Here is a 17,048-nt window from a genome sequence, read left to right on the forward strand (position 1 = left end):
AAAAAAAAAAAAAAGAAAAAGAAAAGAAATGGTGTGACAAAGGATAAACAAAGACAGCAACATAGATACTATGTTGAAAATGAATGACTTGTGGGTGGGAATGAGAAGGAAAAACTATGAGTGAGCAAAGGAATCAGGGACATTGTCCCAAAAGAAATGTACTCTTTCCCTGACTTATGGAAGCATAGCCCCGCTGTTCATCACCTTTATAATAACAATAAATAAATAAAAATTCATGCGAAGGAATAAAACCTGTAACATTGCAACATGAATGTGTTCTCTAACTTAGATTGCTCATATTTGAAGTAATGATATCCAAAGCTCAACTCAACACTGAGATGCTTGTTGGAATATGAGAATTTTGTGAGAAAGCTTTAGAAACTCCTTGAAAGTGTATTTTCCACTGATGACACTAACAATGAATACGTCCAGACAGTACAGACAGACAGCAGTTCCTGGGGAGAGGGCGTAATTAGCTCTATTTTACTCAGCAAAATGACAGATGCTATTCACAAGCAACCCCACTGGGATTTGAATCTAAGCAGGTAGCCTCTGAAATTTATCTTTCTTTCCACTAACTTCTGCTACAACCTCAAAGGCCAAAACAACAACAACTGTACCGATTTGGGGGAAGAGTTTCAGCCATACAGTATTCATGAAGAAACAATTAAGGTCTTTAATTTTTTTTTCACAGCTGGTTGGAAACAAACCAGATTTGAATCTAGAGACTATCCAGCCTTGCACGTGACTTGGACAGTGACCCAGCATTCACTGGCGTTGTATTCAGCGACTTCACCATTTGCGGGTAAAACTGATCTGCCCAGTTGGTTAACTTTGTGCCACCCTAGATCCTTCCAGGAGACAGCGCCCTGAGTCTCTGCTTCTTCCTCACCCTTCATTTACCAAGAACATTCTGACAACCAGCGTGGGTACACACGCCAAGCAGGAGCAGTTCCCTTCTCGGCTGATGTGTGTTCGCCAAGGCACATAGCTTGAATGTTCAGAAGCCACTTGCTAGCAATTGCTAGGGGCTTAGTCTACTTCAGCGTCAACAAAAGCCAAGCAAATACCCCTATCTCAATACAGAGCTGGTCCAATACAAGACCCATCTGTGATCCATGGAATTCCTATTAAGTTGCTATGGCTTTTTTGATCTGACTAGCAGCCATGGGAATTGGGGACCCAGATTACCTGGATCTTGTTAAAGCACGAAGCTTCCATCTGGCTGGGTTATGTTGGCCCAAGAGGTGGTCTGTCTCAATGCCAAGGGCAAGAGTTAAGGTAAGTGGAGTTTAAATGGGAGGGGAAAAATAGATGATGTCACCATCTCTATTTAGAGAGGAGATGGAAACACTACCCTCTGAAATGCAGGAGGTGACCAGGGTGTTGACCTTGGCAGTTATCGACTAATATGAAACCTGGAGTGTGAAGTAGGGGGAAGGGATTTTACAAAGTGACTTGCAAGGAAGGAAAAAGCAAAGAGGCAGAGTCACAATGTGACATCCAGACATTCCACTCTCACTGAGGTTGGAGCCAAGTCACTGCCCTGTTCAAAATAAATCCTTAAAGCACACAACGTGATCAAAGAAATCCAGCCATAACTTAGAACCCAACATGACATTTGTTGGGAATACCCTGCTGGTTAACATGTTAGGTGTGCTACGTTACTCATGTGATCTCCACAATGATCATGGACCAGAGACTTTAGAAAACAATTTAACTAATAAGGTAACATGGAGCTAGGCGTCAATGGCTCTTACACCTAGCGACTCAGGAGGCTGAAAACCTGAGGATTGTGGTTCAAAGCTAGCACAGGTAGGAAAAGTCCATGAGATTCAGACCTCCAAGTAACCAGCAAAAAGCCCAAAGTGGAGATGTTGCTTAAAAGGTAGAGTGCTAGTCTTCAGCACAAAAGCTTAAGGACAGTGCCCAGGTCCTGGGTTTAACCCCCGAGACTGACACAAAAAGGAAGGGGGAGAGAGGAGGAAAGAGGGGAAGAGGGAAAGAGGAGGGGAGAGGGATGGAAGGAGGAGGAAAGGAGGAGAGAAGGGGAGGGGTAGGGGAAGAAGTAAGGGGAGGGGAGGAGAGAGGATGATAGAAGGGGTGATACTGATCAAGCTGCATTGTACTCATATACTGAGGAGTTGAATTAAAACCCCTTTGTATAACTAAAGATAAAAGTAATGATAATAAAAAGAAGGTACCATGGACATGAAATGGGCTTGCTTCTTCTTGAAACTTATGGTTTTTTTCTCCTCTGTGACCGTCTTCCTGACTCATTCTCTCTATCCTGAGATTCTTGTTAGTCTGATGTAACCAGCCAAGTCACCTCTGAACCACCAGCACAAGTGACAGAGAATAACAGGCTTAGATTGCATGCTAGCAGGACCCTCACTGTCCCCTGATTCTTTTTGGCCCTTTCTTGGGAAATGCTTCAGTGTGTGTGTGTGTGTGTGTGTGTGTGTGTGTGTGTGTGTGTGTGTGTGTGTCTTTCTGGGCAACCAGCAGCCTGATTGGGTCCCACCTCTGACCGTTCCTTCCATCCTACAAAGATGGCAGCCCGGGTCCTCTGTCAGCTAATTCCAAGTCTTCTACCCCGGCCATGTTCCCATCCACATGCAGTAACGATGTCCAAACTTTTACTCCTGCCTCAACAGCTGAGTAAGAAATTCATGGGGCTATTTTTGTCTTTCATCTCCCCTTTTGGATGTGCTTCCCTGAGACTATGTGGTTAACAGATCAGAGAAACACTCATTCATTCAACAGGAGATGTTCTAGGTGCTGGGGGTAGAACGATAATTAGCATCTTGCCTTTTAGTACCCTAAGATTCTGCACACCTCTGACAATGAGCAGGGCCTGGTGACAGGCCTGAGTCTCTGGGCAGGGACATTTCTCACTCTCTCAGGTGTGAGCTCCCAAGTGAGCAAGCCAATCTCTGACAGTGTGGCTTGGTTCTATTCTCCTTATTCCTACGTTTTCTGGGCTATTTTCTAGAAGTTTCTCTTTAGAAAACATTATTGTGTTGTCCTTGATCTATCCTCTTTGGGGAAACCAGATTCTATTTCATAGGGGCCAGATGCCAAGAAAGGAATCCCAGGACAGCCTGTCGCCTGGGCTGGATGAACCTGTTAGTGTTGGCTGAGCAGCCGGCATCATAGTGAAGTAGAGTCAGCAGTGAGAAACACTTTGCAAGCAAGAGTCTCAGGCAGCCCGCAACCTGCGATCCATGGAATTCCTCTTTCTCTGGGGTTAAAAACCCATTGCAAGTGGGAGGAGCTGTGGCTCTTTTACTCACTGTCAATTCTTAGTCGTTTTCAAAGTTACGATGCACCTGTTCCTCAGACACTGTGCCAGAGCTCCAGAGCAGCCGGAGGCGGCGGAACTTGACCCTCTGGTTAATTTTCACAATGTTAGAGTCACCTTTGCTCAGCACCCCCGTCCCATGTTTTCACTCTGTCTGGAAATTTCTGAATTCTTACACAAAGTGATCAGAAGGTAGTCCCTGCTTCTTAGGGTTTAACTAGACAGTTCCAGAAATGACAAGAACCGCGACCATATGTTAATCTACTTTCCACTGGAACATCTATCAACTGTATTTGCTCCTTGGAATCAAGACAGAAGTTCCTATGGAAAGAAACATTCAGCTAGCTCGAAATGATTATTTATCCCCAGAGAACTGCTCAGATCCATGAGATTTTTACAGCCCAGGACATGAGCTCCAACAAGCAGTATGGAAATAAGCACGCTCCGGAAAATAAACTAGAAGGCTAGAATAAACACACCAGACAAACCACAAAAACCAAACTGGGCAAGTGTATCAGTGAAAGTTGAACAGGTACCTGACAACAGTGTCCCCAGGGTGGGAATTCCTCTCGATTAAATTACTTACCCATACAAGTGGAAGTCCCCTTCCCCTCGGCAGGACAGTTCCAATGCTGTTGGGCTGAGACAGTTACAAAACTACATGGAACCACTACAGGCAACAGAAGGCTAAGTGAAAGCAGCATAATCTTGCTAAGGCTTCGATCTTCAATAGAAAAGAAGTTGAGTGTGCTCAAGCGCACCCCAGGCGAAGTGACTATATCTCACTCCCAACTGGTCAGGCGTTGGCTCTGGGGACATCTTTTATTTTGCTGTTTTGCCTCCACCTTCTACTTCACCTTCTGGGAGCCTCCAAATGCAGCTTTGCAAACGCTCCAGGAGATTTCCTTATCTGAAGTTTTTCTTGGAAGCCATTTAGAAATACCTGACACCCTTGTGACAGATTTCACAGAGTTTAACAACCATACTCTGTAGGTCTGACTTTGCTGTGACAGGCACCGGCAGGCAAGCCAGAGAGAGAGAATGAGAAAGAGAGAGAAAGAGAATGAGAGAGAGAGAGAGAGAGAGGAAATAAAGGGAAGAATTGGTGGAAAGTTCCAGCCACGACCCTGATATGGGGACTAGGGAAGAAATCTGCAGATCGGATGGCTCCTCAAACAGAGCTTCTCTTTTTGAAAAATAGAACTGACTCCTCTTTCCTTTTTAAAGCTCTCTAGACTCCTCCCCCTCTCCTTGAGTGACACTTGAATGAGTCTCTGTTGGCAAATGTGAATATGGCCAACTCTTCAGAACAGGAAAGCAGAGCCAGCTGCCAGAAAAGAGATAACTGCTACTCACCATAAATATTCACCCAGACCAGGGAGAGAGCAATTAAGGGGGCTGTGGAGAAGGTAATGGTATCTTGGAGGTAACCTGCTGAATATTGGCTGTGTTTTAATATCTTGAAGGATGGGAAACACAACTAAACCATGCAACTGATAAATCAGTGGCGAGCAACACTGCTGATAATTCCAATGTATAACAATTGATTGCTCACATGAGCCATACAGAAGATAATTCCCCTTCAGCTCATAATTTAATGAAATGTCAACACCAGCGCTGCATTCCTGGAGCTTAATCTTTCTCTTTCCCTCCTGTGTATTTTATAGTGGAATTTGAATGATTATTCTTTCCAAATCAAAGGGAAATCCCTGAAGCCAGATGGAAGAGACGGCATGTGCACAGATAGCTTTTCTTTCAGCGTGAGTATAACAATACATCAAGAGGGGCCAAGAGTGCAGGGAAAGGAGTGGGTTGTTATTATAGAAGCATGTTGGGGGAAAATAAGCTAATAGTGTGAAAGTTAGAAAGCCTGGGGAATCCAGCATGGCTAGATGAAATCGCTTCTCAGATAATTTAAGGCATCTCATCACATCTTAGTCCTAGAAAAGGAATGCTTCACCATCCATTATCTGTCTCTTCCACCACTCTCTACTTAAGACAATCTCTGAAACCTCCAGTCCTGTCAGTCCATCTATAGCAGAGATGATGACAGTGTAAATTACTATCAATTTAACTGAATCCTAGAAAACACCCTCACTTAAGTTGCTTTGAGGTAATGTTCATATGCAAGTCAAAAATGCAGACAAACACAGACATAAAAGGACAAAGGATGAACAAATGAAGCAGTCTTACTCGCCGGACACTATGTTGAAAATGAACTATGCAACTTGTGGGTGAGGGCAGAAGGGAAAAACTGGGAGAGAGAAAAAGAAAGGGGGCATTGTCCAAAAAGAAATGTGCTCATTACCTGACTTATATAACCGTAATTCCTCTATGTATCACTTTTCTAAAAACAATTTAAAGAAGAAAATGTAGACAAAGCAATAATTAGAAAAATAGCCATGAGCTGGTAGCTCACACGTGCTAGCTACTCAGGAGGGTGAAATCTGAGGAGAGAGATTCCAACACAGCACAGGCAGAAAAGTCCCTGAGACTCTTATCCAATTATCCAGAGAAAGGCTAGAGGTAGAGCTGTGGCTCAAGTGGTGGAGCACCAGCCTTGAGCAGAAAAAGCCAAGAAAGAGTGAAGCCCCATGTTCAAGCCCAGTACCAGCACAAAAAGAAAGGAAAGAAGGGAAGGAGGGAAGAGTAGGAAGGAGGGAGGGAAGGGGGAAGGAAGGAAAGAAGGAAGGAAGGAAGGAAGGAAGAAAGGAAAGAAGGAAAGCCGGAAAGAAGGAAGGGAAGAGGGAGGGAAGGAGAGAGGGAAAGAAAAAGAAAGACGAAGAGCAAAGAAAGTCATACTAGTGGACACTCCTTGTAAAGAAGTACAAACAACTCTTAAGTCCTTTGCTCATAATTAATGTGTCCTCAGGATTTCTCAAAGACAAATCGTTAAGTCATGATTTCTCCTTATTCAACCAGTTTCTGACCCTGTATAAGGAGAAACAGACCCTGAAGGGGCAACAGAAGTCACATGGATGGGTGTATGGAATATTCTATTGCATTCCAGACTCATGCAGACTCAAGATTCAGAATGAGAGTCCTACAAATAACCTGTACCAACTATTCAAATGACTAACCTGCTTTAATATGCTTCCCCTTCAGCAAATGGCATTGCCAATGTCATAGCGGACAACAGGGGAAGGGACTAAGCGCACAGTGCAGCATGGAGCTGTGTGTGTGGAGAGGAGGGGGGAGAAGGATGTAAACAGACAGGCAACAATCCACAATCACATCCTAATTAGATGTGGAATTCTTCGTGATATTTTGATTGTAGAAAGGTTTGCTTGCCTAATTACACTTCACCTTGGCTAATGTTATCATTAATTTTGAACCTTAGCATCTCTGTAGGAGATGAAGGAGTCCACAGGGGTATAGTAGATGCCTCAACGGATGGTTGATATGATAAATCAATGCGTCTAATTCACAGATCTATAGCTATCCAGATAGTGAAATCACAGAACTGTGCTATCCAACTAGAAAAGGCTTCCAGAGATAATTAGTAAGTCCAGAATTATTACTTCTAGATAAAACTAATTTTTTCGTCCTGGGCAAACATCCTCTTTATTGTAAAGTTGACCAGAAATCCAAATGACAAGAATTGATTCAAAATGAGAACTGTTTCAAAATGAATTGCTCAATTCATCAAGCTCTATACGATAGGGTACTGTTTGAAATACAGGAAACAGAAGTGGAACCAGAGGTGGTGGTGGTCCTAGAACTCAGGAGCTCAGCCAGGAGGCTCACAAGTTCCAAATACCCTGGGCTGCACAGCCAGATCCTGTGACAAATCCATCCCCAAAGTCACAGATGTGCTGATGGTCCTTAACTTCAACACCTTGCTAAAGGTGATTGTCAGTAACAATAAAGAAGGGTATATGAACATGTTGCACAAGGCCAGTCACCATGTATTCTGGGGGTGTCAGAAAAGAAAGGGAGTACAGTGAACGCTGAACTGGGATGTGTAATGCAGACAACAGGAAATAAAACAGGGAAAGACTTGCTTATTTAATTTATCCCCAGACATTTTGGGGGCACAGTCGGGATGGGAAAAGCCTGTTGACAGGTCAGTAAGAGAGTTGGATATCAGTGGCAAGGAGACAGCCAACGACTGCTCTTCAGTAAGAGCAGGCAGATAGCTGAAGGGAAGGGAGGCTGTTGGGAGTCATGGTTCCTCTCCTAACCTTTAAGATTAAATTCCCCATCAAAACATCATCAAATGCTGTATGCATAAACTTGTTCTACTACCTGAGAAATCAGGTCTATAAGGCCTTATGAAACAAAAATCTATGATTTTTTAATAGAAACAAATAGACAGACAGACAGACAGACAGACAGACAGACAGACAGACAGACAGACAGACAGATAGATAGATAGATAGATAGATAGATAGATAGATAGATAGATAGATAGATAGATAGATAGACAGACAGATAGATAGATAGAGCCTTTCTCACAAGTCAGGAGAAATGCCTGACTTGAAATCAGGATGCAATTTCTCTTATAAAAGCAGCTTAGCAGCAAGATACTCAATATGAAAACTTGTTCTACTACTTGAAATTGGGCCCATGTTTAAAACTATTTTGAAGCAAATAAAATAAATGAAAGAAAACCTTATCTATGCTCAGCAGCTCTGGTTAATCATCACCAGCACCACACCATCGACATGCTTCCAAGATGCCAGACATCCAGAAAACAGGTGCTTTTTTTCCACACCATCTCTAATCTTCAATACCACCTTGCCAAGGGTAAAAGTCCGCCACCCCCACATCATCAAAAGGACAGAGAAGATCAGAGAGGCTGAATACAGGCTCACTGGCTGGGGGCTAGGAGCTAATTTTTGGTCAAAGCCTAGAAAGAAACACTGGTTTTAATAACATTCAGATTCTGAACAGAACCTGAAATCTGCCCAGAGCACTGGAGTTGCTATGCACTACATGAACTTAAATACTATTTTCTGTACACTAGTAGAAATAATGATCATTGCTTACACATCTTCACTGGGCCTTAAATTGAATGAGTCTTTTACCTCATCTTCCGCCTCCAAGGACTGAAATTAAATAAGTGAAAGCAATCAAGGTATATCACTCAAAATTGGAAAGACATAAAATAGATGGTGGAGAGAAACTATTTGGGTAATTTATTTTTAAAAGTTCAAAAACCAGAGAACTGAAATGTTAGGTTGCTTTTTCCAGTTAAGCTTCCCATGAAGATGCATTCCTTTTTATTAAAATAAATTTTACAGGAACTGAGTAGATCTTAAAAGTACAATCAGATAAGTTTTGATTTTTAAAAAATTACACAAGCTCAGAGATATGCAGAAATTAGATCTCAAATACACTGAGATATGATAAATTATACAAGATTCTAGATACTCACCCACAGTGAGACCAAAAGAGGATACCCTTAGGAGAGAAACACAAAGATGCAATGCCTAAGGGCCTCTTCATATTTACATAAAATTATATATACAAATATATATATATGTATATATATATGGAAAAAACTCCAAGATACAGAAACAAGTGACCTCTTTTTTTTTTCTTTCTTACTTTTTTAAAGTTTTTGATGATTCTGTCTTTTTTATCTTGTGTATGGTGTATTCAAGTGTTCATCTTCAGAAGAGTTATGGGAGGGAAAAAGGGTGAAAAATAGCAGCAGTGGAACTTCCTGGACACTGATGAAAGCAACTCATTGGTAGAGACAGGAGGGAGGGACTAAGAGAGAATGAGGGAACAGAAGACACTGTACAAAAGAAAACGTACTCATTACCTGAGTCATGTAATTATAATCCCTCTATATAGCACCTCTATAATACCAAAAAATGACACTTGAACCAACATCAGTCAAATTCAGAAAGTTTCTCTTTTTTTGGTGGGGGGGTCTGGTTGTGGGGCCTGAACTCTGGGCCTGGGCGCTGTCCCTCAGTTCTTCAGCTCAAGGCTAGCGCTCTCCCTCTGGAGCCACAGTGCCACTTCCAGCTTTTTCTTTTTGCTTATGTGGTGCTGAGGAATCGAACTCAGGGCCTCATGCATGCAAGGCAAGCTATCTACCCCTGAGCTGCTTTCCCAGCCCAGAAAGTTTCTCTTATCATCAGAAATGTCCCTATGAATCCTTTCCCTAGGCAACAATTGTTCCTAATTTTCTCATAGATAAGTTTTGTATGTTTTCAAGCTTTATATAAATGCAGTCATATAGTACAATCAATTTTATGTCTGTCTTCTTTTGTCCAGGATAATGGTTTTGAGATCCTTCATCTTTTTTTTGTATGAACCATAACACAAACTATTTGTCCATTTTCTTGTTGATGGATCTTTGGATTGTTTCCAGGTTTGGTCCCATTTCTGTTCAGTTAATAGGTAATTGCTGGTTCATAGGGAAGTTCTATGTTTAACTTTCTAAGAAATTGCCAAACATTTTTCCAAGGTGATTGCTCTGTTTTGTACATTTCTCTCCCCAGTAGTGAACAAAGTTGTCTCACATCCTTCCCCAATTTTCATGTTCACAAGCTTTCTAACTTTAACTCATTCATGTGAGTAACAATATTATGCTGCAGAGATTTTTGTTTTGGGGTTTTTTGAGGTTTTTTGCTGGTCCTGAGGCTTGAACTCTGGGCCCGGCCCCTGTCCCTGAGCTTCTTTTTTGAGTAGTTTATTGGAGATAAGTGTCTCCAAAGTCAAGCACTGGTGGCTTATGCCTGTAATCATAGCTACTCAGGAGGCTGAGATAAGAGGATCATGGTTTAAAGCCAGCCCAAGTAGAGAAGTGCATGAGACTCTTATCTCCAATAAACCACTCAGAAAACCAGAAGTGGGGCTGTGGTTCAAGTGGTAGAGTGCTCACCTTGAGCTGAAGAGCTGAGTGACTGCGCCCAGGCCCAGAGTTCAAGCCCCACTACCAACAACAACAACAACAAAAGAGTCTACAAGACCTTCCTGCCTGGGCTGGCTTTAAACTGCAATCCTCCGATCTCAGTCTCCTGAGTAGCCAGGATAACAGGCGTGAGCCACCACACCCCAGCTGTTGCCGTTTTAATATGTTTTTCTCTCAGGAGATAGTGGTGACTACCTTTTCTCATGTTAATTGGTTATTCACAGTTCCTTTTCCTGAGAAATATATTTAAATTGTGTGCCCCTTTTTATGAAAACTTGTTATACGTTTGACAGTTTGTTATTGTATTATCTGTTGAAGTTCTTTATGTATATGTTGGATTTAAATCTTTTGTTGAATCTATGTATGGAAAAATTTTCATCCCAGCATGTGGTTTATCTGTTTTCTGAACAATGTCTTTTGATGAGTAAAATACCTTAATTTTGGTTTTGAGATCCATCTGAGTTATATATAATGGTACTTCTTTTATTTATCTATTTATTTTGCTTCTAGGAAATATTCCTTTGTATGAATATAACACAATCTGTTTATCCATTTCTTTGTTGATAGATCTTTGGATTATTTCCAGGGTTGGCAGTAAAAATGTGTTCATTTCAATTCAGTTAGTAAGTACTTGCTGGTTCATAGGGTAGGTATATGTTTAACTTGCCAAATAATTTTTCAAGATATCTGCTCCATTTTGTACATTTATAACTTTATAAATTTAAAATATTTTCCTTTTATGGTTAGCTTTATATATGTATATACTCTCACTCAGAAATCATTACCTATATCAAGCTTTCAAATATGCTTTCCTATTTTTCCCTTGAGAACTTTTAGAATTTAAGTATTTATGGTTAATCTTAATATTTGTTTATTATATAACATTAGAATTCAAGGTTAGTTTTCTTTATATTCATATACAATTTTTCCAGTATCAATTATGAAGAGAATTTTCTTTTTTCTTGAATTTTGTTGACAGTGTCATTTAAAAATGAGCATTGAATCCCCCCCAAAAAAATGAAGGAAAAATGAGTATTGAATTATCTGTTATTTCTAGAGTTATTATTTTATTGATCCCTTTGCCCTTTGATTATTTCTGCTTTGCAAGAACGCTATTCTTACATTCTGATAGGGTACATCCTCCAAGTTGTCTTTCTTGTTTGATTGTTTTATTTTGTTTGGTTTTAAGATTATGGATTATTTGTACTTCCATATGAATTTATAATTAGCATGGTAACTTCTACCAAAAAATTGTTTTGACTCCAATGTCATTGACTCTATGCAATGTTAGAATTGACATCTTAACAATACTGGATCTCCTAATCTATGAACAAAATATATTTCTCCACTAATTTAGGTCTTTAGTTTCTCCTATCAATGTCTTTGACTGTTAAATGTAAAGCTTTGCATATTTTCTGTTAAATTTATTTTATGTTTTAAATGCTACGTATAATAAAATTCTATTTCTTTTTCCAGTTCTCTGCTGATCTCTTATAGAAATAAGACTAATTTTACTCGTTGGACCTTTTATCTTTTTACCTTGCTAAATATTTTATTGTGTTTAGAGTTTGGGGATCTAAAGTCTAATATTTCTCTGACATATGAGGTAAAATGTTAATATATGTATATATAATAGGATGAGATATCGTATCAAATATCAATCTCACATAACAGCTCTCTTTACATCATTCCAGACTCATTACCAGAAGGCTGAGGAAGGAAAGCTCTTATCTAGCCTCTATGAACATGTTATGGAAGGTAAATCCTAGGGTTAGCAAAGTTAAATATCGGTCCCAAAGGCTCCTAGCTATTAAGTAAAGAGTTGATTTGTAAAAGCCCAACCCTGCCTGTCTTTCGAGCACGTGTTTACACTCCATTCCCAAGGGCACCTTTCATCTCACTCATAATGCAGAGATGACTAACCAGCCCCCATGCCTGCTTAGGGCCAAGACAGCAGCTGGAAAAGATGAGGCTTCGCATGCATTCTTCTGTCTTTTACCAACTTCGTTGGCATCTTCCCTATATGTGCTAGCTTTGAGTTGAAGAGCTGAGGGACAGCACCCAGGCCCAGAGTTCAAGCCTCACAACCAACAAAAGAAAAAAGAAAAGAAAAGAAGAAGTACAGACTCTCAGGCCCTACCAAGATTTACCATATAAGAATCCACACTACATAAAGATTCCAAGGGATTCACATGCCTGTTAAATTTTGAGGAATGTTGGTAGGTCAGATAACTACAGGCAAGTGCTGCTTCTTCTAAATTTCCACCGCTAAGGTCACTATGGCTACTGATTTAACTTTATGTCATTGAAAGAGTTAGTTCTCACGTAGGTCACCTGAGGTTTCAGTTTCCTTGGATCCATCCAAGTATTCATCTGAGCCTTTGCATGAAATGTATCTTGGTCACACTAAGCCGAGAATAACAAAATAATACAACTCTGGCATTATGTCGATGCAACTTCTATGTGCAGTGTATTTTAAACTACCCATCAGATTCTGGTTTCTTTATTAAAGGAAAGTTTCATTGTTTTCAAGGAGTTAAACCCAGCTATAATCTTCATTTTATTTTTAATCTCCTCAAATACAGGATATGATGAAATGTGGAAGTTGCAACCTCAATTCTACCATATACAGAGAAAAGAAGCTTTGGAATGATCATACCTGAGGCTCAGGCTACAGTTTATCTGCAATGTAACTTCTCAATGGGAGCATCTAATTCACAATCAAAATAAGCAGAACAGAAGTATGTGTGTAATTACTTGGAGAGACGTTGGCACAATTCCTATACTATATTCTAACTGTGTATTAAGGAATATGTGGTTTGCTTCCCACCAGCTGCTAAGTGCTTAGTTTTATATAACATGTATGTTGGTCTTCTATCAAAATAAATCTGACCTTTAAAAGCCAACTTTCATTTCATATAACCCTTCCAGGAAGCAATTTGGCAGCACTCTCCAGAGGCACAAATATATTTATAGGCGTTGACCATTTAATCTTACTCTTGGCAATTTCTCCCTAAAGGAATACTGTCTTTACTGGAAAAAAAGAATTTATACGGATACCAATATGTACTGTGGTATTATTCATTGTAGCAAAATAACCAGAGTTTTCATTCATTTTCATTTTAAGTAACAAAAGTTATTTAAAAATATTCTAAGAGGGCTGGGAAGGTGGCTCAGTGGTAGAGCGCTTGCCTTGCATGTATGAGGCCCTGGGTTCGATTCCTCAGCACCACATAAGCAGAAAAAGCCGAAAGTGGCGCTGTGGCTCAAGTGGTAGAGAGCTAGCCTTGAGCTGAAGAGCTGAGGGACAGCACCCAGGCCCAGAGTTCAAGCCTCACAACCAACAAAAGAAAAGGAAAGAAGAAGTGCAGACTCTCAGGCCCTACCCAAGATTTACCATATAAGAATCCACACTACATAAAGATTCCAAGGGATTCACATGCCTGTTTAATTTTGAGGAATGTTGGTAGGTCAGATAACTACAGGCAAGTGCTGCTTCTTCTAAATGTCCAGAAGAACTTCCCAAAGAGCTTTAAGATTTGGGGAAATCTTTGGCATAGAGGCTTTATAATCCATTAAAGCAATATCCTTTTCTCCCTCCCAATGGCTTAGTCACTTCTATATTGCTATAACTCATTGCATTCGACTGGATAATTTATAAAGACAATAAGTGTATTTCTTATAGTTCAAGTCCAAGAGCCCTAGCATCTTCTATGAAGACTTCCTGGCTGTGCCATATCATGACCAAACAAGCATGCTAGCTGGCTATCTAGCTCCATGATGGCACTAATACCATCATAGGGTTCCCTCCCCTCTGGATCACTAATCACAATTACCACTGCAAGGCCCTACCTCTTCAGACTGCTAACATAGCAACTTATGAATTGAGTTGCCAATACAATGACATTTCATAACACACCTAAACCATATAAGCCCCTATAACTTCTCCAATCATTTCTCTTTTCTTCCCTTTGCTTTCTTTCCTTCTTTCTTTCTTTCTTCCTTTCTTTTTTCCTTTCTTTCCTCCTTCCTTCTTTTCCTCCCTTCTATCCTTCTTTCTTTTTTCTTCCTTCCTTCCTTCCTTTTTCCTTCCTTCCTTCCTTCCTTCTTTCCTTCCTTCCTTCCTTCCTTCCTTCCTCTCTCTTTCTTTCTTTCTTCTTTCTTTCTTTCTTCCTTCCTTTCTTGTGCCAGTATGGGCTTACCCTCAGGGCCTGGGCACTGTGCTTAGTTTTTTCACTCAAAGCTAATGTCCTACCAGTTGAGCCCTATCTGCACTTCAGACTTTTTGGTGATTAACTGGACACAAAAGAGTCTTTCTCAGATCTATCTGCCCAGGCTGCTCTAAGCCAAAATTCTCAAGTCTCAGCCTCCTGAATAGCTAGGATTACAGGCATGAGCCACCAGCACCCAGCCAAAATATATTCTTTTAAACAATCTTGAAGGGTCTGGCTTTAAACTTCATATCTGTATTGTCCATTGTTGGCAAGTTCATTTTTATCTACCACACCACAGATTTTCAAAATAGGGAGAAAAACACAAAACCTCAACAGGATCATTTTTCTCAGACTTTCTCCAAAATTATTCAAGAAAGTAGATGTTTTCTTAACATACTGAATAAAATTAGATATGTTTGGGGGATACTCTTGCTTAATCAGTGCCATTTTGTATTATAAAGTTGTATTTCTCCCTTACTTGGCTATTTCCTTTTCTATTTTATTTTTTTTCAAGAGTTTGTTTGGATTTGACCCAACACCTCGTCTCTAGATCTATCTTTTTCACTGTAAACAGTTTGTTGTTGTTGCTGTTATTGTTGTGCCCACCCTAGAGCTTTAGGTCTGGGGCTGGGTGATGTCCCTGAGCTTTTGTGCTCAAGGCTAGCGCCCTACTACATGAACCACAGCTCCACTCTGGCTTTTTTGGTGGTTCATTGGAGATGAGAGTCTTACAGATTTTCCTGCCTGGATTAGCTTTGAACCACTATCTTCAGATCTTAGGCTCCTGAGTTGGTAGGATTATAAGTGTGAGCTTTTTGCTTAATGTGGCTCTTTTCTTCCCATAATTGTCCAGGTAATATGATGATGTGATTATGACAAGAGTCCATACAGAATGTAGAAGGCATTGGGTGCATGGTAAAATTACCCACATAGGACCTAATGATGAGTCATTGCTGTTCCCTGAGAATGGAAATGCCCTGAGTCCAATCAGCAGTAGAAAGCATATTCTCCAGAAGATGGACCCCATCTAGATTATATTGGTATTGTGGTTAAAAGACAAAGGCAAGGATTTGAGCTGTAAATTGAAGATTTTATAGAGAAAAAAAAGTTTGAGCAGCATGTTTTAATTGTACTTACTAATGGAGTTCAGAGTGACATTTCAACATATGCATTATTGGACAGTCTGATCAAATCCAGCCTTGTCTTATCCACCTTCACTCCCAACACCTTCCTAATTTGGTATTTTATTCTATTTTATATTCAGGACAACTTTTTAATTTTTGAATTTCCAGATATGAAAGAAAAGATGTGGTGTTTACCTGGTTTATTTCACTTAACATAATGTCTTCCAGTCCCACTCATTTTGCTGCAAATAATGTTTCATTCTTTGTCACTGGATATTGTTCTATCTAGTATATATGAAAAAACATACATACTAAGAGGATTTTCTTACGGGAGGATTATTAAAAGCATGTGATTAAAATTTAGAATTAAAAAATTGTCACTGGTAATTTACCTATAAGAATGACAGGATTTTCTGGGTTAGAACGAGGTATCACATAGTCTTGGCATCTACCCTAAGGGACTGGTGTGGTCTGATTTGTTCTTACGGCACTACAGGAATCAGGTTTTAATTTCTGAGTCAGAGAACTTCACTCTAAAGAAAACAGCACCAATGTTCATTAACTCACGGTCACATAACCAAGAAAGAGTGTGCTACAAATAGATCCTGGATCTTATAAAAGTTCTCCTTTTCCTTTCTGGAATCCTTAAAATATATGGGTGCTAGATGAGTTTATTTTAGTTCAATTATCTCAGAGTAAGTTTCTCCAAAATGCTCTAGCTAGATTCCTCCCCTTCCCTCCACAGGAGTCCTAGGGCTTGAACTCAGGGCCTGGGCACTCTACCACTTGAGCCACAGTGCTCCTTCAAGTTTTTTCTGTTCATGTGATACTGAGGAATCAAACCCAGGGCTTCATGCATGCTAGGCAAGCACTCCACCACTGAGCCACCTTCCCAGCCTCCAGCTAGATTCCTGTCACATGAGCACCCTTACACACACACAGGGCCCAGAAAAGATTTGTCAAGGGACCCAAGAACGATTATCAGAGTATAGTAAAAAGAAGCAGAGACAAATATCTTTCAGAAGATAGGTGTGTGTGTGTGTGTGTGTGTGTGTGTGTAAAAAATGGATCCATCAGCAAATAGTTTCCAAATCCCATATGAACAAACCCCTCCATGAGGATGATTGGTTATATAATGTGCCTTTCTCTCATTAAGGTCATCTTCAAATACAGTATTGATGCAAGGTAACACTCTACCGATCATTGGGAAATTAATGAGGCATCCCCAGGAAGCCTATCTCTTCTACCCTAGAAGGAAATGAGGCCACTTGGAAAAGGAAGTGAGAAGCCCTGTGACCCCACACAACCTCCCAGATGCCCAGGGAAGCATAGCCAATACACGAATCTGAACCTCAGATGCCATGCTGAGAGAGAGACTCTAATGTGGCATCAGAATCGCCCAGTCAGAGCCACGCCCTGATTCTCATCACAGCTGTCCAAGCTGTTCTTGGATGGGATGAACAAAGAAGAGGCCAACGGAGCAGGGCCTCAGCTAAGGTCATAGGAGTGGATTTGGTGGCTGGACTCTCACT

At 40.5% G+C, this 17,048-nt stretch overlaps 1 protein-coding gene and 1 long non-coding RNA gene across 2 annotated transcripts in view; one reads left to right on the forward strand and one right to left on the reverse strand.

Moving 5' to 3' along the window:
- Egf (epidermal growth factor) overlaps positions 1-4,506 on the reverse strand; it is a 66,436-nt gene extending 61,930 nt beyond the window's left edge. The window contains exon 1 of the mRNA XM_013023787.1: positions 3,891-4,506. Coding sequence (XP_012879241.1) covers positions 3,891-4,008 — 118 coding nt within the window. The 5' untranslated portion in view covers positions 4,009-4,506. The remainder of the gene's footprint in view (positions 1-3,890) is intronic.
- A 120-nt stretch (positions 4,507-4,626) lies between these two features.
- On the forward strand, positions 4,627-12,931 carry LOC105991202. The gene is made up of 5 exons (XR_001175349.1): positions 4,627-4,713; positions 4,972-5,064; positions 6,987-7,152; positions 11,873-11,936; positions 12,764-12,931. It is a non-coding gene; the product is annotated as an uncharacterized LOC105991202 (long non-coding RNA).
- Positions 12,932-17,048: the final 4,117 nt, after the last annotated feature.

This window comes from Dipodomys ordii, unplaced genomic scaffold, assembly GCF_000151885.1.
Source record: "Dipodomys ordii isolate 6190 unplaced genomic scaffold, Dord_2.0 Scaffold70, whole genome shotgun sequence".
NCBI classification, from domain to species: Eukaryota; Metazoa; Chordata; class Mammalia; order Rodentia; family Heteromyidae; genus Dipodomys; species Dipodomys ordii.